The sequence below is a fragment of the Leptonychotes weddellii genome, chromosome 11 (assembly GCF_054177405.1).
Source record: "Leptonychotes weddellii isolate Sample4059 chromosome 11, ASM5417740v2, whole genome shotgun sequence".
Classification (NCBI taxonomy): domain Eukaryota; kingdom Metazoa; phylum Chordata; class Mammalia; order Carnivora; family Phocidae; genus Leptonychotes; species Leptonychotes weddellii.
In genome coordinates, this window is record NC_138379.1 from 48,158,025 (window position 1) to 48,179,277 (window position 21,253).

The 21,253-nt window shown below is 43.2% G+C and overlaps 1 protein-coding gene, 1 long non-coding RNA gene and 1 other non-coding gene across 3 annotated transcripts in view; 2 read left to right on the plus strand and 1 right to left on the minus strand.

Moving 5' to 3' along the window:
- LOC115937479 (uncharacterized) overlaps window positions 1-7,821 on the plus strand; it is a 56,667-nt gene extending 48,846 nt beyond the window's left edge. Inside the window, exon 3 of the long non-coding RNA XR_014138739.1 lies at window positions 6,558-7,821. This is a non-coding gene — a long non-coding RNA (uncharacterized LOC115937479). The remainder of the gene's footprint in view (window positions 1-6,557) is intronic.
- Window positions 7,822-12,922: 5,101 nt separating this feature from the next.
- Window positions 12,923-14,911, minus strand: LIPT2 (lipoyl(octanoyl) transferase 2). The gene is made up of 2 exons (XM_006748504.3): window positions 14,418-14,911; window positions 12,923-13,870 (listed from the first exon to the last, which is right to left on the minus strand). The coding sequence occupies exons 1-2, from the start codon at window positions 14,881-14,883 to the stop codon at window positions 13,641-13,643; spliced, it is 696 nt and encodes a 231-aa protein (XP_006748567.2). The 5' UTR covers window positions 14,884-14,911; the 3' UTR covers window positions 12,923-13,640.
- Window positions 14,912-20,182: 5,271 nt separating this feature from the next.
- Window positions 20,183-20,255, plus strand: TRNAK-UUU (transfer RNA lysine (anticodon UUU)). Its single transcript has one exon. It is a non-coding gene; the product is annotated as a tRNA-Lys (tRNA).
- Window positions 20,256-21,253: the final 998 nt, after the last annotated feature.

Consider the following 21,253-nt stretch of genomic DNA (forward strand, 5'->3'; position numbering starts at 1 on the left):
CATGTTTTAACAAAAACTGCCTCCTAGTTACTTCTACCCTTTGGTCCTTGTGCCCACTGGAGACACAAAGTATATGCCTAATTTCTGTTCCCTTTTTTGGTCCTTCAGAAACTTAAGGGCTGTCCTCTACTTCCCTTTCTCTAGGGTGAGGATGGAGCAGGAACCCTGTTAGGGAAACCAGCTGGCTAAGGGGTTCTTGGAAAGTGGACTTGAGCTGCCTCATTTTCTTTATCTATGCCTTGGAGGTTTTGCTACGAGGCTTAGATGACCCAATGTGTGTAAGGGGCCCAGAGCTGAGCCCAGCATGACGCATGTGCTTCATAAATGGCAGCTGCTATTGTTACTAGATGAGAAAAGAAAGGATGGAACAGGATTCCTGTCCTAGGAAGACCATAGTTTGAGAACGATCTTCAAGGAACTCTAATACAAAGAAGTTGGAGACAAGGCCCTGACCTTAGGACAGGTTGGGCAGGGGAGTGGGGTGGGCTGACTGAAGGAGTCAGAGGAAGACTCAACTGGAGATACACCTCCTTCAAGTCTTTACTTAAGTGCCACCTTCTTGCTGAGGTCTTCCCCGACCATTCCATTTACAAATTCTAATCCCTTCCTTCCGCTGCCCTCCCTAACTCCCTTTTCTGCTTTGTTTTTCAGTAACACCTAACATCATCTGATATATTTAACTTAAAAAAAAAAACACTTTTGCTGTTGTTTCTCTTGCTGCATCCCTCAACCAAAGCTCCCAGCTTCCGACTATCAGCCCCATCTCAGAGCTCTCCCTGTTTCCACGTCCCTGTGATCACCCCCTTCCCTCTCCCCTACAGGCCTGGGGACTTAATGATGCCCAAATATTTCCAGCTCCAGGGTACTTCGTGATCCATCCCTTGTGGTTTCCCTACTCTCTGCCCACCTCTGTGAATCGAGCCTCCTCAAATTACTGTCCTGAGATGGTCGTCTGCTTCCTGCAGGCCCGGACTGATACATCCTCCTAGGGCCCCTTGCACTTCTCTTGAACACAGCACTTACCAGTCTGTGTTATAACTGTCTACTCTATTTTTTGACTCCACACCTAGAAGATCAGCTCTTGGAGGGCACTAGGGCAACACGAAGTCTGCAGAGTAGACCTTACTGAGAATGTGTTGAAGGACAGGGTCCCAGGGTCCTGGGATCGAGCCCATTCCTGCACCAATCATAGAAGCCAGGGAAAGAAGCTGACAGGGGTGTCATCTTTACATCTTTACAATGAATGAATGAGTGGCATGAAATGGAGATCACTAGGAATTATGTTATCAGGGAAAACTTCCAAGAAGAGATGGAACCTGAGAGAGCCTAGGGGCCGCCTGGGTGGCACAGTGAGTTAAAGCGTCTTTAGTCTTGGTTTCAGCTCAGGTCTGATCTCAGGGTGGTGAGATCGAGCCCTGCATCAACTCTGAGCTCCGTGCTCTGTGCTTAGCAGGGAGTCTGCTTAAGATTCTCTCTCTCTCGGGCACCTGGGTGGCTCAGATGGTTAAGCGTCTGCCTTCGGCTCAGGTCATGATCCCAGGGTCCTGGGATCGAGTCCCACATCGGGCTCCCTGCTCCTTGGGGGCCTGCTTCTCCCTCTGCTTCTCTCTCTGTGTCTCTCATGAATAAATAAATAAAATCTTTAAAAAAAAAAAAAAAAGATTCTCTCTCTCTTTTCCACTACCCTTCCCCCTCACCCCACCCCACATCCTCTCTCTCTCAAATAAATAAATAAATCTTAAAAAAAAAAAGAACCTGAGGGCCTGGAAGGCTAACAGGATGCTTTTTCAACCTCTAGGCCAGACACTTCTCCTCTGAGCATTAGACTTCTATATCTGACTACCTACTTAACATCTCTGAATGATACATTGGGACTGGGACCCTTGACTTCTTTCCCCGGCTTCCCTCAGTCTTCATTCTCTCAGTTAAATGGAACCATCACCTCTCAAGTTTCCTGTTTGTTTTCTTCAGAGAACTCCACCTGGTCTTCTGTTTACCTGTGTATTGACTTGGGGTCTGCCTTTCCCATCAGACTGTGAGCACTCCAAGAGCACAGACCATGTGTCTTTTTCACCATAGAATACACAGGATGTAACTCCATGTCTGTCTAGTAAGTTGGGGGAGAAGGGTTGGATGAGCACGGATTGTGTCTGTCAATAGTGTTAAAAGCCTGGGTCACCAAGGAAAATACAGCATGAAACACAGAGAAAGCTTGATGGTCACATCCAGTTATTTTATTTTATTTTTTTTTTACTTTATTTTATTTTAAAGATTTTATTTATTTATTTGACAGAGAGAGACACAGCAAAGAGAGAACACAAGCAGGGGGAGTGGGAGAGGGAGAAGTAGGCTTCCCGCTGAGCAGGGAGCCCGATGTGGGGCTCGATCCCAGGACCCTGGGATCATGACCTGAGCAGAAAGCAGACGCTTAACGACTGAGCCACCCAGGTGCCCCACATCCAGTTATTTTATTCCATTACTCATCAGCAGCCTGTACTTCTGTGATTTGTCTCCTCTTGGCCTGTCAGTTTGACCCTCAGAACGCTTGGTCTTCTTGTTCTGAACATCACCTTTCTCCTGCCTCAGCAAGCAGCACAGAGCAGTGAAAAGACCTCTGGAAGAGGGTATAGCAAGGGTGGGATGGTGTGGTGTCAGGAGACTAAAGATCTCCATGGCATCTTCTCCCCACCTCACCCTCACACATGCTACGTCCTGGGAAGCAAGTGGTCCAGAACACTGCCTCTGGGGTCCAGCAGAGCTGGGTTATTGGCTGTGAGAGCCTAACTTCTCTGAATCTTAGTTTCCTTCTCTGTAGAATGGGGATAGAAATAGCTACATCTGTGGATTACAGTAAGATATTATTTATAAAATGCTTTACCTGGTACCTGGCACATAGCAAGTGTTTCGTAAAGATGACTATTAATCAGGGCATGTGCATTCATAGTGTTATAAATATGGACTTTTGAATTTTATGATTTAAACAGTAAGGGTTATGGGAAGGCAGAAGAAAGTAGGGTAAGTGAGGACTAAGATTTGCAGAGGAAGTGAGTTGCAGTTAGGAATCTTAGACGCAACGGGCAGAAAACCCAACTCAAACTGACTTAAGTAGTAAAGGGAATTTATTGGCTCATGGAATTACAGAGTTCAAAGGATTGGCTTCAGGCATGGTTGGATCCAGGAGCTTAGATGATGTCTTCAACCTGTCTCTTCGCATCTTTGGGCTCTACTTTTCTCACTGTTGCTCCATTCTGAGGCAGGGTCCCACTTTGTGGTAACAAGATGGCTGCCTGCAGTTTCATGTATACACTCTATCTGTCTATAAAACTGGTAGGAAGAGCTTCTTTCCCCTCCAACCCTCCTGGCAGAAGTCTGGGTCTGACTCTTATTGTCCTGAAACAGGCCCAGTGCCCATTCCTGCACCAATCATAGAAGCCAGGGAAAGAAGCTGAATGGGGTGTCATCTTTACTCAAACCACATAAACTTGGGTGGGAGAGATGGGTGAAGGTGATCAAGAGGTATAAAATAAACAAGTCATAGTTATAAAATAAACAAGTCATGGGGACATAATGATCAGCATGGTGACTATAGTTACTAACACTGTGCTGCATATTTGAAAGTCAATGCAAGTAGGTCTTAAAAGTTCTCATCACGGGCGCCTGGGTGGCTCAGTTGTTAAGCGTTTGCCTTCAGCTCAGGTCATGATCCCAGAGTCCTGGGATCGAGCCCCGCATCAGGCTCCCTGCTCGGCGGGAAGCCTGCTTCTCCTTCTCCCTCTCTCCCTGCTTGGGTTCCCTCTCTCGCTGTGTCTCTCTCTGTCAAATAAATAAATAAAATCTTGAAAAACAAAAAAGTTCTCATCACAAGAAAAAAATTTTTGTAACTATGTAAGGTGTTAACTAGACTTACTGTGGTGATCACGTTGCAATGTATGTAAATATTGAATCATTATGTTGTATGCCTGTAATTAATATAATGTTATATGCCAATTATACCTTAATAAAAAATAATGGGGGCGCCTGGGTGGCTCAGTTGTTACGCGTCTGCCTTCGGCTCAGGTCATGGTCCCAGGGTCCTGGGATCGAGCCCCACATCGGGCTCCCTGCTCCGCGGGAAGCCTGCTTCTCCCTCTCCTGCTCCCCCTGCTTGTGTTCCCTCTCTCACTGTGTCTCTCTGTCATATAAATAAATAAAATCTTTAAAAAAAAATAATAATGCATAAACTTAAAGTTGATGGGGGTATGATTCCCTAAGGAAAATATGGATATTATTAGTGGAAGTAGGGTAAATGGTTTTACAGGCTGAAACACGTGGGCCTTGGAGAACAGCCCTGATTTGGGTGACAGAGAGGAGGGAGGAGGGCACCCAGAGATTCATAGCCAAGGGAAAGTGAGAAGAGGGTCTTAAGTATGCTGTGAGCATGTCTCCCACCTCTGGGGCATAGGGAGCAGACATGTACTATGGATCCCAGAGAGAAGATGCAGAACAAGTGTGCTTGGGGACAGGGGAGTCACGGGACCTAGATCTCCACTCATGGGGAGCATGGAACAGGCTGCGTTGGGCCAGAGTGGGCTTCTCATCATGGGAGAGCTGTGCAAGCAGAGCTGCCTTGTCAGAGTTGCTATGGGAGAAGTCTTCTAGATGGGCTCCGACATGCCTTTCTTTTTTTTTTAAAGATTTTATTTATTTATTTGAGACAGAGAGAATGAGAGACAGAGAGCATGAGAGGGAGGAGGGTCAGAGGGAGAAGCAGACTCCCTGCCGAGCAGGGAGCCCGATGCGGGACTCAATCCCGGGACTCCAGGATCATGACCTGAGCCGAAGGCAGTCGCTTAACCAACTGAGCCACTCAGGCGCCCCCGACATGCCTTTCATTCCCCAAATCTGAAATCCTATAGTCCCAGCCCCCATCCTGATCCCCACCCCTTCTCTCTCTTCTCTGAGGGGAATGCTACATCCTTCTTGCTGATATGTTTACAGGGTGTCTGCAAACATTCTAGATTCTAATTCTGGTTCCTGCAGGAATGTGGGACCTAAGGGGAACCCCTTGGGGCTGTTTCTTCCTGGGCACAGGAGGGAGTGAGATTGTGTGATCTCTGGGGCCTCTGTCAGCTCTGACCTTCCAGTGGTCCGGTCTTCTGGGAGGGATGGGACATACCACAGTTCTCAGGCCAACGAGGTGTGTTGGCTCTTTAGAGTCTGAAAAGCACCAGCTGTCCCATTTGGTCCTTTCACTTGACCTGTGAGGAGAGCAGAGTGGGAGTCATAGGGGTGCGGTTTAATGCACAGCTTCTGGGAGTCCAGACTTGAGTTCAAACCGCGGACCTGCCTCTAACTATATGAACTTGGGCAAATCTTCAGCTGAGCCGCTTTCCTCTTCTTAAAACACAGCCAGTAATTCAACTTTGTGGGTTTGTTATTTGCTGTGAAGATTACATAAAGTGTGTAAAGTGCTTAGAACAGCCCTGGGCCCTTGTGGGTCAGGCTGGAGAAAGGTGAGTATGGTGGAATCGAGTTGAGCTGAATAACACTATCCCCTCACAGGCACCCAGCACTTCACAGGGCCCAGCATGCCCCCCACTCACCTCTGGTGCAGGTGAGGGCCGTGTGTCAGGCAGGTTTCTGGCGGGAAACAGATGGCTCCTTGAAACTGGGTAATTTGAAGAGAGTATGAGGAGGGTTCAGGAAGCCAGCAAGGAATGGTGCCATCACCCTGGCTAGCAATGGTGAGGAGGGACACCATAGCGAGGCTCCAAGGGCAGGGGAGGAAGGGATTACTAGAAACTGCAGAGGCCAGCAGGCTGGAGCTGTGGCTTTTGGTAGAGAGTGCACCCAACCCAGCCCAACCCAACCCAACCCGTGCTGACCCCACAGGGAAAGAGCTGAGGAAATAAGTACCCTTCTCTCCCTCTACTCCTTCCCTTCTTTATGGTCTTCTACCACTATCTCCCTTTGCCCCAACCCAAATGGGAGCAAGGAGGCCTGTGGTGGGTGGAGAAGGGTGGTGAGCATCTAGAGGGGCAAGCAGGAGGGGCAACGGTCTGATGGGTGGGGGCCTGCCCCATTCCTCTTTATCCTGCTCTGGGCAAGGAGAAGGAGAGAGGAGCAGGAGAATGAAGGAATATGGGAGGAGGCTGTGAACCCAGGCTGTTCACCCTAGAAAGAGGCAGGAGGACAATCCACAGTTCCTCAAACACCCACATGCTCTCTATCCCCTCCAGGCCTTTGCTGTGCTATTTTCTCTGCCTGGAGCACCTTCTTGCTGGAGCTGGCTAACTCACCCTTACCTGCTACCTCCTCCTGGATCAATCTGTGCCTGAAGTCAAGCCCCAGACTTTTTAGTTTGCGTTCTGAGATACTCTCTTTTCATTTGAGCTAGTTTGAGGTGGGTTTTTTTTTTTCTTTCTTATTTACAACCTAGAATTCTAATTCAATGTCACCTTGAGACTTTTCTGCCCCTCTCTTTTATGATTTCTCACCTCTTCTTTTATGTTTCCAAGTACTCTGTGCAAACTTCTCTCATGATACTTTTAACAGTTTATTATGAATTTTATTTACAGGTATGTCTCCTCCACAAAGCTGTGAGTTCCTTGAAGACAGGGACGAAGTCGAATCCTTCCCTGTGTCCTCAGGGCCCAGCACAAGCTGACACACCTCACACTGGCCATCCCATACCAGTCATGCTATCTTCAGTTCCAAGTAACACAGATTAAAGGCACCTTAGCCAATTAGAGCCTATTGGTATGAGGGCAGAGGTGTGGAGTCTGGAAACCATCTTCTGTGAAGAACAGAAGAATCAGGAAAGTTAAACTTGAAGAAGAGACCACATTTGCTGACCCAACAGGCCATTTCTGGGTACTTCTTCTGTGTGAGGCCCTGGGCTGGGCCTGAGGAGGCCACAGAGGATGCAGCTACAGTCCCTGCCTGGAGAGACCACAGTCTGGACAGGGTCAGATTTGGAATGAAGTAACTATAACACAGTGTGGCCACTGCCATTAGAGGGGGATGTGGGTAGACATGGCCAGGAAAGGACTCTTAGAGGAGGCCTTGCAGGAGGGTAGAGTTATGACTGTGTTGGAGGCGGGTTTCAGTTTAGGAGGAAGAATACCTGTCTAACAATCAGAATTCTGTAGGGATGGAAGGCTGCCTGAGCACGGCCATAATGAACACTTCACAGACTGGATATTGATGTCTGTCCACAAAAGAACCAATGTGGAGGCGATAGGAAATTCTTCGTAACAACATAGATATGAAACTTGCTTCCTTTTACATGCTAGGTACTAGGATACAAACACAAACAAACAGTCTCTGGCTTAGAAAACCTCGCAATTTAGATATTGCAAAAATGTAACACTTTAGCCTTAGACCAGTGTCTCTTGGATTTGAATAATGTATGGATTCCTCAAAAATTATTGAGTTACTCAGTGCTGGCAATGCAAATATGTTCAAATTTAAACTCAGTATAAATTCTAATGCAACTATAAAAGCATATCTTTTATACAGGTAATTTTTTATTCAGTACAAACTTTTATTGAATATGAACAAAACTAAAAAATGAATAAAGTACCAATAACACTAATGCCACTGGTCTTGTTGAATTCTGTAAACATTCTCCAGCTAGTAAGTGAAAAAGGCATGACAGAATCAGAATATCACATTTTGTGGGGCGCCTGGGTGGCTCAGTCATTAAGCATCTGCCTTTGGCTCAGGTCATAATCCCAGGGTCCTGGGATCGAGCCCCGCATCGGGCTCCCTGCTCAGCCGAAAGCCTGCTTCTCCCCCTCCCACTCCCCCTACTTGTGTTCCCTTTCTTGCTATGTCTCTCTGTCAACTAAATAAATAAAATCTTAAAAAAAAAAAAAAGAATATCACATTTTGTAAACCCCTAACAAAATAATGGATCTAGGGAATAATCATCATGAAAAAGAGAAAAAAAGAAAGATATTGCATGCCTCAATTACACACCACCACTTATGAAGCTGACTTGCCAAATCATATCAAGCATCAGGCTTTATCTTTCAAGCTTCAGGAAACACAGGAGAAAAAGCTTAAAAAAAAAGTTGTGGGAGGAATCTAGGTGATAAGAGACTAAGGAGACATTTGTGAGACATGTAAACCAAATCCAGTATTTGAATCCTGATTTGAACAAACCAACTGTGAAAAAAAGGAACAAGCAAACAATTGGAAAAATCTGGGGAATACTAACTGAATATTTGTTGATATTGAAGTGGTTTTTTTTTGAGTCCTTATCTTTGGGGAATACATACTGAAATATTTATGGATGAAATAATATGGTATCTATGATTTGCTTCACAATAATCCAGGGAGGAAGCCAGAAGTAGGTCCCACTTTAAACAAACTAGGGCTGGCCTTGAGTTGATGATTGTTTTAGCTGCATGATGGATACATGTGGTTCATTGTTGTTTGTTAAAAAGATTTTATACCAAAAAACTTTAAAAATGAAAAAAAAAAGGGGCGCCTGGGTGGCTCAGTTGGTTAAGCGACTGCCTTCGGCTCAGGTCATGATCCTGGAGTCCCAGGATCGGTCCCGCATCGGGCTCCCTGCTCGGCGGGGAGTCTGCTTCTCCCTCTGACCCTCCTCCCTCTCATGCTCTCTGTCTCTCATTCTCTCTCTCTCAAATAAATAAAATAAAATCTTAAAAAAAAAAAAAGAAAAATGAAAAAAAAAATCTAAGATGCTAGAACATTTAAAATTCAGGCATCTCCCTTGTACATTATTGATGGGAATATAAATTGGTATAACTTTAATGGAAGGCAATATGACAATATCTATTAAAAATGCACATATCCTTTGACTCAGAAAATCACTTCTAAAGATGCAACCTTTGTACTCATGTGCAATGTAACACACAGACAGACACACACACACACAAGAATTTTCATTGCAGCCTTGCTTGTAAAAGCAAAAGGTTAGTAATAACCTAAATGTCCTCAGTAAGGTACTAGCTAAATAAATCATAAGAAATCCACTGAATAGAATACTCTGTAGTCATTTTTTAAAATGAGGACGCTGAGGCGCCTGGGTTGTTCAGTTGGTTGGGCATCTGCCTTTGGCTCGGGTCATGATCCCAGGGTCCTGGGATCGAGCCCCACATCCCTGCTGAGCAGGGTGTCCTGCTTGTGTGCTCTTCTCCCTCTTCCTCTCCCCTTGCTTGTGTGCTCTCTCTCTCTAATAAATAAATAAAATATAAAAAATAAAATAAAATGAGGATGCTCTTTATATACTAATCTGAAACAATCTCCAAAGTGTAATGCTGTGGGTATAGTATGTTACTATATGAAAAAAAAGTATATAATCATGCACACTTATATATGCATAAAATATCTCTGAAGTATATAAAAAAGAATTTACCATCATTAGGCCTCCAGGAAAAAAATTGAGTTTACAGAGGAAAAGAATAGGAGCAAGACTTACATTTCAAAGTTACCATTTTGTACCTTTTTAATTTGCATTACCTATATTTAAAAAAATACTGAATTCTCAGTTTTAAAAGAAATAAAAACAAAATTAAGGCATTCAAAAATATAATTGTAAAGATTATATAGCAATGTGGTAAAATTCATGTAATACCAGGTTTAGCTTAAAAGAGTATACATAATTTTATCCACATAATAATGACAAGTACATAAAATATGTCTGTTCGTGATCAAGTACTAAAGACACACAAATGTAGGGGATGTGTTGTCAGGTGGGAGTACAAGCGTTGTTTTATTTTTAAATTTTATAGATACTATAATATGGTATGATTATATGTATGGTAAATTATAATTTGGTAAAAAGAAAAATGCAATTTAGATTGCAAAAATCCGATTTCCATAGGGCTTTCGGAGAGAGGATTTTTCCCAAGAAGTAAGGTGTATCTAGTCATGCTGCCAGAGCTCGCAAGGAGGAACAAGATGCCAAACCAGTCACATCCTTACGTTTAGCACTTATTCACCAGACCCTGGACAGTCTGTTTATTTATGGGGAGAAGATTCTGCACAAACAAGAAGAGGCCTTCTGGAGGTAGGAAAACCAGGGTGTTAAATATCTTTCTTCATATGCTCAGCTTCCTTCCTTGAGGAAGGGGCCCTGTGGGAAACTGGGGATGGGCTCTGTCCAGGCAGGAAGAAGAGCCAGGAAACCCATAGCAGTGGCCTGACCTGATCCCATGGGCCTGGCCTCTGCCAAACCCTGGCCTCCTGGCTCTAACAACCCACAGTCCACCTGTTCTTGGAGGCTTGGCTCTTCTAGGATGCCTGGCAATCCCAGGCTGCTGGAAGAGTGGATGACATTGTCCTGTTGTCTCATTCTGTGCCCCCAAATATTTCTCTGCCTGTTGCCTCCCCCTTCCTTGGCCTGCCCCTCCTCGTCGCATACCTCACGTTTATCAGTCCTCTGCCCTCCTCTTCTGTCTCCAGACCTAAACCATAGCTCATCACACCCATGTTCTAGATCCACACACCCACTGCCCCTTGGCCCTCTCTACTTGCATCTCCCACAAGTGTTTCAAACTTGATTTACCTAACACTGAACTCATTCTCTTTCTCTCCAAACTTGGTCTTCACCCAGTGTTTCCCATCCCAGCAATACCTCTAGCATCCACCTGGTTGCTCAAGCCAGACACCTAGGGATTTGCCTCGACTCGACTCCAATAATCATGGATAACAGCAGCTGGCATGCAGCCCGGGAAACAGAGAAAGCTGGACTAAAGCAAGCGAGCGTGAAACAGACACACCAAGAAGCCTGCCAGGGAGGAGAGAAAAGACTATCTGGGTTCTTAAAGGGCTACATGCTCTGGTTTTGCTCTTGAGGCCGGCTGCAGCCCTAACCTTGGATTTTATGAGACCCCCAGGACCTTTTCCAATAATGCCCTCACTGTCACTCTTTAATTTGTTTTTTTGCATAAGTTAGAGTGAGGTTTCTACATTTGCAAATATAAGAGTCCTAATTAATATAAACATATTGCCTCAGTCAGAAGAGGTTAGGTTATGCGGTGGTAATGAACAACGCCCACATTTCAGTGGCTTAACTCCACCGCATGTCCAGCAGCAGCAGGGGTCTCTGCTTATGCAGTCCCTCAGAAAGCAGCCACCCGTCTTGAATGTTGGTCACTCTTCCAGAGGGAAAGAGAAACCACAAGGGCTCTGACACCAGCAATTCAATGCTCCAGCTCAGAAGTGGCATGTCACCTCCATTCATAACTCATTGATCAGAACAAGTTGCTTGGCCCCGACCAACGACAAGGGAGCCACACAGTACAGTCCTGCCTGAAATAGTTGGTGAACAACACTAATAACTACTATATATTTTCTGCTGTTTATTCTGTGCCAAGCCTTGAACCTAATGAAACGGAGGCTCAGGAAGGTCAGGTAACTCAGTCATTACACCATGCAGAATGATTCCCAGTGATCCAGAAACATGGGACAGGCTGCTGATTGAGAGAATGTACTTAAGAGGGCTAACACAGTGGTACTAAAAATAAGTTTTGAGTAAATGTTTCTTTCCCAGTCTCTGGAGGTATTCAAGACCAGGCTGAATGGTCACTTTATTACGGTTGCTAGAGAGGGTAATCAAGTACTAGATGGGGAGCAACACTGTGCATAGCCTTCCAACCATGAGAATCTAACTCTACTTTTCCTGGAATAATTATTTCCCTTCTTGGCAATAATACTGCAAAGTAATTATCAGCTACTATCCACCCCCATATTCCTACAACAGCACTGTTGGCTCCATGAGGGAAAACAAAAGGCCTAGAAGAGATATGGGTAAATAATGGGTGCACAAACCACCAATCAACTAATATTGACCAAATGTCCATGACTTGTCAAGCATACTGTCCTGAGCTCTAAGTCAGTGCGCACAGTAGGAAAAGAGCGTGAGAACGGGGCTTATATCTGGCACCAGGGCGTGGCTTTGTGATTAACTTACTGTGTGCCTTGAGCAAGTTTCTTCCGAAGTCTTGGTTCTATCTCTGTACAATGAGGAGGCAGGAACATACCTCCAAAGTCCATTCCAGCTTGAATAACTGATAAAAACTGTGTGCAGAGTTAAACATCAAACCTTAGAGGTGGGAAGACTCACCTTTCTTCTAGAAGCCAGCCACCTTTCTTCTGGAAGCTCAAAAAGGACTTTGGATACCGTATTACCTAAGGCTGTACTTTGCAACATGGTAGCCATATGTGGCTACTGAATGTCTGAAGTGTGACAACTCCAAAATGAGATGTGCTACAAGTGGAAAATACACACTGAATTTCTGGATATAGCATGGAGAAAAGGAATGTAAAACATTTTTATATTAGGTTAGTTAAAGTATTATTAATGCCACCTGTTTATTTTTCCTTTTTTAATGTGGCTACTGGAAAAGTAAAATTACAGTGTGGCTCACATTGTATTCCTATTGGACAGTGCTTATATAGGGGAAACTGAAGCCCAGAGAGGTAAATGACTTGCCCAAAGAGCTGGGACTGCAACCTGAGTCATCTGACTTCTCATTCAAGGATCTTTCCACCCTAACTGCTTATGGTAGCCAGTCTCCAAGATGGTCCCTAATGATCTTCACTTCCCCTCACCCGGTGCAGTCCCTTCCACACTGAGTCAGATTCATCTATTAGGAAATGGTAGAAATGACTGTGTAATTTCCAAGGCTGGGTCATAATACCTTGTGGCTTCCACCTTGTCTCTTTCTGGCATCACTTGCCCCAGGGGAACAAGTAGCTCTGTGGAGTGGCCTACACGGTGAGGAACGCAGGCCCCGTCAACAACCAGTACCAACGAAGCAGAGTGAACCATCTTGGAAATGGATCCTCCATGCCCAAACCTTCAGATGACAGCTGATCCAGCAGACATTTTGACTATACCTCATGAGAGATCTCAACCCAAAATCACCCAGCAAAGCTTTTCCCAAATTCTTGACCCACAGAATATATATGAGATAATGTTTATTGTTTTAAGTCATTAAGTTTTGGGGTGATCTGTTACACAGCAATGGATAGTTAATACACAGCCTCATAAATTTAGAGATCTCATTTAAGGAAAACATACTTCTACCTTTGGCATTTGTACAGTGTGAGAAATTATTCTTGTCTTTTCCTGGGCTCTGGTCTAACTCAGGTTACCTAACTAAAAATAGTTTTCAGGCTCGGCAATCCAATGCAGGAAGTCAAGATCTCATTTTATTCTTTAAAGATTCCTTTTCCTTTTATTGCAGAAAGCTCCCCACATATCATCCTCACCTGGGCTATCTAGAGATATGATTCCCACAAAATCAAAGGAATTGGAGCCCAGAATTGCCCAATTAAATACAGTATTTAGGAGGTAATAAATATTTGAGAACTGATTCTCTATATCTGAGTTTCTCTAAGCTGAGAAAATGGGGTGTCGATAGTAGTGCTAATGTTACATTTATATGGCAGGCATTGCTTTTCATAATGTTTTCACATCTACCGTACCTGAGGTAGGTGAGAAGATATAAATAAACCAGCAAACATATGGAAACAATGGCTAAGCGCTCATACTTTGCTCATAGTCTCATGGTGAGTGAATGACAGAGCCAAGTCTAGAATCTGGGTTTCAGTGACTCCCAAGTCAGTCTTGGTGCTTTTCAAGCAGGACCTCCCAGCTGTGATAACATGAACACTCTTCAGTTGGAGCTGTCCTCTGATATCAACGTGCACTTGTAGGTCTCTTTAAAGGCCTGAAGGAAAGGTGGTATAACTTCATCCACAGTGACGTGCCTTTGGAGCTCCTCACTCAGAGAGGTGACACCTGTCCCAACCAGCCCGCAGGGGACAATGTGATCAAACCACAAAAGGTCTGTAGAACAGTTCAGAGCCAGGCCGTGGGACGTGATGTGCCTTCCACAGCGGACTCCTGCAAGACAAAAAAAAAGGGTCTTAGAGTAGATATCCTCCCTCCCCAGGCTTCATGATCTCCCTCAGTGTGATGAAGGAACTGGACTCCATCACTGGTTTTCCAGCTGTTTCTGAGCACCCAAGGGGTTGTGCATAGATCGGGGAAGGGGGACATGGCTGGGGAGGGGTGTGTGGCTCCACAGCTCCTGCACTTATTACGGAGATTCCAGAAAATGTCTTTAACAGAGATTCTGCTGCTTAAAAAAAAAAATGTTTGAAAATTACTAAGCTCCATTATTGTCCAGACATTGTGATTCATTGTTAGTAACCTGGCAATTCACTTATCAAAAATATGAATATTGGATGAGATGACCACTGAGGGCCCTCCTGAGAGCTGTGAATATGAGATCAGTGAGAAGGCTTAACACCTCAAACGCAGCGGGTAGTTCTGATTCAAAGCCCGCGCCAGGTACACTTTCGCCCAGCCCGAGCTTGCTCTCACCTCCATTGGTCCAGCCCCGCCAAGTCCCGCCCCCCCCGGCCCCGCCTCGGCCCTCCGCACTAACCTATCGCGCAGACCTTGCGCTCCCCGAGCCAGACGCCAGTGTAGGGCGGGGGCCGCGCGCGAGCACCGGACAAGCCCTGGCACTCGCACAGGCGCACGGCGCACGCCTCCAGCGCCGCTACGTGCGTGCGCAGGCGCAGGCCCAGGCGTCTCAGGTCTAGGACCGGGTGGCAGAGCAGCTGGCCTGGGCCGTGGAAGGTAGCCAGGCCGCCGCGGCCTGTGGTGCGTACCTCGGCGCCCAAGGCCCGCAGCCGCGCCGTCTCCTCCGGCGTCAGGCCGCCGCGCAGCCCGGACGTGTACACGGGCCCCGCGGGCTCGCAGAGCAGGAGCGCGCCCGCCTCAGTCCCCGACAGGGCCTCAGTGCTTGGCTCGGCCTGCAGCCGCCGCAGCCAGCGCTCCTGCAGGGCCAGCAGCTCGGCGTAGGGTATCCGGCTTAGCCGCACCAGCCGTACCGCCGGCTGCCGCATAGCTTCAGCCGGGGCGTCTGCGAGGTCCGCCCCCTGCCTTGGCCTGGGGGCGTGACAGGAGGGGCGGGGACTCGGAGGCACGGCCCCAGCAGCTGCTCCAAAGTGCTGGTCGCAGGCTCTTGAGAGATTGTGAGCCCAAGACCCAGTATCAGGTGTGTCTCTTCCACTCATTCATTTCAACAACCAGTAGGCGTTTGATACAGTGGTGCACCGTGTATGGGGAAAAGAGTCTGTCCTGGGAAGCTTACAGTCTTACTGCAGACAATAAGCCAAGTGTTAAAGCGTTAAATAAATAAGGTTATTTCACATACGGCTAACTGCTAGGAAGAGAATATAAAATAGGGTAATGTGTGTCCTGGGTGGAATTACCCGAGGAAGAGAGCGAAAAGGAGGTGAACGTGCAGAAATATGGCGGGGAGCTGTAGGAGTGATGGAAGCAGGATTCGCAGCGGGAGAAGTTAAACTGAAACAATCGCGGCAGAGACCTCAGCCTATCTCAAAGAATGCTCTGAGCCGGGGATGACCTTTAAGAGTTATTTCAAATTAAAGAACAGGGGCCAGAAATTTTTGTCCTATCACTGAGCAGTGATAGAGGCTCTCTCTATCTGTAACTCTCGGCAAGGCTGCTTCCTTCTATGGAAGGCAATTCCCAGAGAATTATGAGCCATAAACCAGCCTAGTCCCAGAAGCTGGGGGAATGACGCTAGGTCCTGAGGGTGGATCTGGAGCACAGTATCCATTATGTTGTATTGGATTGTCGTTCAAAGAAATCTGAACTCATTCAATAAACTTTCACTGAGTACCAACTATGTGTTGTTAGGCCTATTTCTAGGTGAAGAGGATACATAAGGCTATCCCACCCCTGTACTTCTAGTAGCATAAAGAACCCGGTTATTATGTCCTCAATCTGTTCTTTGAATCTATCTTCCAAGTTAAAGGTAAGGATTGTTCAATTGAAAAGAGAGAAAAAAATAAGAAAGCAGGAAAGTGTGGACGATAATGCAACAAATTGCTGTTTACCCACCATCCAGCCTTGTCAAAATTAATATTTTACTGTTTTTGCTTAGGTCTTTTTTAATTATAGAAACTAATAACGTCACTCCCTTAGGTATCTGAAAGACATTTCCTAATATAGACATAAAAATCTTTAGCAAATATTAGCAAGTTGAATCCAGCAATGTACAATATAAAAATAAAAAAAAATAAAAATCAAACAATATAATTTGAAAAACCACATGATTATTTTCAGTAGGTGCAAAAAAAAAAGCAGTTGGCAAAAATCAACACCTATCCTGACTAAAACTCCCGGCAAACTGGAGCAAACTAGGAAGAGAAGAGAAATTCCCCAGTCTGATGAAGGGTATTGTATCAATCAGGGTTCGGACAAGAGAGAAACCACAAAGGTAACATCTTAATTAATTTTTTTTATTTTGAGAAAATTGTAGACTCACATGCAGTTGTGAGGAATAATACAGAGAGATCTTGTGTACCCTTTACCCAGTTTTCCCTAATGGTAATGTTTTGCCAAGGTTACAGTTAGGATATTGACATTGATATAGTCAGGATACAGAACATTTCCATAAGCACAAGGATCCATCATGTTCTTCTTCTTTTTTTTTTTTTTTTAAGATTTTATTTATTTATTTGACAGAGAGACAGCCAAAGAGGGAACACAAGCAGGGGGAGTGGGAGAGGGAGAAGCAGGCTTCCCACAGAGCAGGGATCCCGATTTGGGGCTCGATCCCAGGACCCTGGGATCATGACCTGAGCCGAAGGCAGACACTTAATGACTGAGCCACCCAGGCGCCCCTCCATTATGTTCTTCTTTTATATCTATACTGCTATTTAACTCTTGGCAAACACAAATCTGTGTTATATAAATGGAATGACACAATATGTAAACTTTTGGAATTTACTTTTTTTCCTCAGCATAATTTTCTGGAGACTCATCCAGGTTGTTGCATGTAACAATAGTTCATTTCTTTTTATTGATGTGTAGTGTTCCATGGTAGGGATGTACCACATTTTGTTTATTCATTCTCCCACTGAAAAATAGCTAGGTTCTTTCCAGTTTTCAGATATCCTGAATAAAACTGCTTACAAATATTTGTATACAGGGTTTTTCTGTGTGAACATAAGTTTTCATTTATCTGGAATAAATGCTGATGAGTACAATTGCTAGGTCATATGGTGCTTGCATGTTTAGTTTTTTAAAAATTGCCAAACTGCTCTCCAGAGTAGTTGTCCATTTTACATTCCCACCAGCAATATATCTATGAGTGATCTAATTTCTCTGCATCCTTACCAACATTTGGCATCGTCACCATTTTTTTTTTTAGACATTCTAGTAGTAGTAGAGTCACATTTTGTTGTGACTTTAACTTGTATTTCCCTAATGGCTAATGATGTTGAACATTTTTCATGTGCTTATTTTCAACCTGAATATCCTCTTCAGTGAAATGTCTGTTCATGTATTTTGCCTGTTTTCTAATTGTGATTTTTTAATGTTCAGTTTTTAGAATTCTTTATATATTCTCAGTACTAGTCCTTTGTCAGATACATGGTTTGTAAATAGTTCCAGCCACTCTGTGGCTTGTATTTTCATCCTTTTAACAAGGTCTTTTGAAGAGCAAATGTTTGTAATTGTGATAAAGTCCAGTTTATCTGCTTTTCCTTTCATGGATCATGCTTTTGGTCTAAGAAGTCTTTGCCTAGCCCTACATTCTGAGGAGTTTCTCCTGTGTTTTTCCCTATGTTTTGAAACTTTGGTCATGATTTTTTTTAGTTTTTTTGGGGGGGGAGGTGTTTTTTGTTTTTGTTTTGGTTTGTTTTGGTTTGGTTTTTTTGCCTATGGATGTCCTATTGCTCCAGCACCTTTTGTTCAAAAGCCCATGTTTCCTTCATTTAATTGCTTTTACATCTTTGTCAAAAACCAGTTGGGCATAAATCCCTAGCAGATACCAAGAGCATTTATCACAGCACTAGAACAAATAATCCTATGAATTATGAATAATCTTATGAATGTATGAAACCACAAAAGACCCCAGATAGCCAAAGCAATCTTGAAAAAGAAGAACAAAACTGGAGGTATCACAGTCTCAGATTTCAAGATATACTACAAAGCTGTAGTAATCAAACCAGTATGGAAATGGCACAAAAATAGACACATAGATCAATAGAACAGAACAGAAAATCCAGAAATAAACCCATGGTTATATGGACAATTAATCTATGAAAAGGAGACAAGAACATGCAATGGGAAAAAGTCTCTTCAACAAATGGTGTTGGAAAACTAGATAACTACATGCAAAAGAATGAAACTGCACCACTTTATTACACTGTACACAAAAATAAACTCAAAATATATTAAAGACCTAAATGTGAGACCTGAAACCATAAAATTCCAAGAAGAAAATATAGGCAGTAATCTCTTATGACATCAGCCGTAGAAACATTTTTCTAGATACATCTCCTGAGGCAAGGGAAACAAAAACAAAAATAAACTGTTGGGACTACAGCAAAATAAAAAGATTTTGCACAGTGAAGGAGACCATCAACAAAACAAAACAAAAAACCCACTGAATGGGAGAAGATAATTGCAAATTATATGTCCAATAAGGGGTAAATAGGGGCGCCTGGGTGGCTCAGTTGGTTAAGCGTCTGCCTTCGGCTCAGGTCATGATCCCAGGGTCCTGGGATCGAGCCCCGCATTGGGCTCCTTGCTCCTGCTTTCTCCCTCTTCCTCTGCCTGCTGCTCCCCCTGCTTGTGCTCTCTCTCTGTCTCTGGCAAATAAATAAATAAAATCTTAAAAAACACACACACAAAAAAACCCCCCAAAAAACCTAAGCTCCAATAATCCTATAAAAAATAAAATAAAATAAGGAGTAAATACCCAAAATATACAAAGAACTTATACAATTCAACACGAGAAAAACACAGGTAATCCAATTAAACATGGGCAGAGAACATGAACAGACATTTTTCTAAAGACATACAGATGGCCAACAGACACATGAAAACATGCTCAACATCACTAATTATCAGGGAACTGCAAATCAAAACCACAATGAGGTATCACCTCACACCTGTCAGAATGGCTAATATCAAGAACACAAGAAACAACAAGTGTTGATGAGGATATGGAGAAAAAGAAACCCTCTTGCGCTGTTGATGGGACTGCAAACTGGTGCAGCCACTGTGGAAAATAGTATGGAGGTTCCTCAAAAACTTAAAAAAACAGAATTACCCTATGATCCAGTAATTCCACTACTGGGTATTTACCCAAAGAAAATGAAAACAGTAATTCAAAAAGATATATGCAGGTGTGCCTGGGTGGCTGAGTTTGTTAAGCGTCTGCCTTTGGCTCAGGTCATGATCCCAGAGTCCTGGGATCAAGCCCCATGTCAGACTCTCTGCTCGGCAGGCAGTCTTTCTCCCACTCCCTCCACCCACTTGTGCACTCTCGCTCTCTCTCAAATAAATAAAATCTGAAAGAAAAAGATATGCATTATTTACAATAGTCAAGATATGGAAACAATCCAAGTGTCCACTGATAAATGAATGGACAAAGAGGATGTATATGTATGCAATGGAATATTACTCAGCTGTAAAAGTAAGAATGAAGTCTTGTCATTTGCAACCACATGGATGGATCTAGAGGGTATAATGCTAAGTGAAATAAGTCAGTCAGAGAAAGACAAATACCATATGATTTTACTCATATGTGGAATTTAAGAACAAAACAAAGAAAGAAAGAGACAAACCAAAAAGCAGACTCTTAACTATAGAGAACAAATCGATGATTACTAGAAGGGAGGTGGGAGGGGGGATGTGTGAAACAAGTCAAGGGGACTAAGAGTACAGTTATTATGATGAGCACCGAGTAATGTATAGAATTGTTGAATCACTATATTGTACATCTGAAACTAATATAACACTGTATGTTAATTATACTGTTAAAAAATAAATAAAAATTTTAAAAATTATTTTAATGATCATGTTTTATTTACCTCAGTCATTATAATAAAGACTTTTATGCTAAAAAAAAAAACCCACAAAAACCAGTTGGACATATTTGTATAGGCTGATTTTAGGGTTCTCTTCCATTGATCTATGTGTCTTTCTCTACACCAATACCATTTATTCCTGATTGCTATAACTCTGTAATAAGTCTTAAAATCAATTATTCCCATTCCTCCCACTTTATTCTTCTTTTTTCCAAAATTGTTTTAGTTATTCTGAATTGTCTTAGGTTTTTGCCTTTCCATATAAACTTCAAAATAATCTTGTCTAGGGGGCACCTGGCTGGCTCAGCTGGTAGAGCATGTGACTTTTGATCTCAGGGTCGTGGGTTCAAGCCCCACATTGGGTGTAAGCCTATTTAAAAATTTTTAAAAATTAAAAATATTTAAAAAAAGAATAACCTTGTCTATATCTAAAAAATCTTGATGGAATTTTGATAGGAATTGCATTGAACCTGTATATCAATTTGGGAAGAATCAACATATTGGGTGTTCCAGTCCATGAACATGGTTATGTCTCACCATTTACTTACATCTTCTTTGACTCCTTTCATCAGCATTTTGTAGTTTTCAGCATACAAATCTATACAGGTTTTGTATTTTTAATTTCTGGATCCATGTGTTTATTGCAAATATATAGAAATGCAACTGATTTTTGCATCCTGCAAGATACTTTGCTGAACTCATTTATTAGCCCTAAGAATTTTTTTGTAGATTCCTTATGATTCTCTATGTAGATAATCTTGTCATCTGCAAAAGGAACAGTTCTATTTTCTTCCTTTCTGATTGGGTATGCATTTAATTTCTTTGTTTTGCCTTATTGTACTGAACAGAACTTCCAGTACTATGTTGAATAAGAGTAGTAAGAGCAGACTTCCTTGTCTTTTTCCAGTCTTAGGGGAAAAGCATTGAGTCTTTCACTGTCAAACTGTTAGTTGTAGGCTTATTGTAGATGATCTTTATTAAGTTGAGAAAGTTCCCCTCTATTCCTGTTTTCCTGAGAGTTTTTATCATGAAGGGTGTTGAATCTTGTCAAAAGCATTTTTTTGGGCAATGATTGATATGATCATGTGATTTTTTTCTTTAACTTGTTAATTTGGTAGGTTACATTGATTTATCTTTGCATGTTGACTAGCCTTGCATAGCTGGAATAAATCCTACTTGGTTATGGTGTATAATTCTTTTTATACATTGTTGTATTTGGTTTGTTAATATTTTGTTGAGGATTTTTGCATCTAAGTTTATGAGAGATATTGGTCTAAAGTTTTCTCTTTTTTGTGCTTCTTTTGTTTTGGTATAAAGTAATACTAGATTCATAAAATAAATTGTGAAGTGTTTTCCTTTTCTG

Coding starts and splice junctions, on each gene's coding strand:
- LIPT2 (XM_006748504.3), bottom strand. CDS start 14,883: ATGCGGCAGCCGGCGGTACGGCTGGTGCGGCTAAGCCGGATACCCTAC. Junction 13,871..14,417: donor GCGCAAGGTCTGCGCGATAG/GTTAGTGCGGAG, acceptor TTTGTCTTGCAG/GAGTCCGCTGTGGAAGGCAC.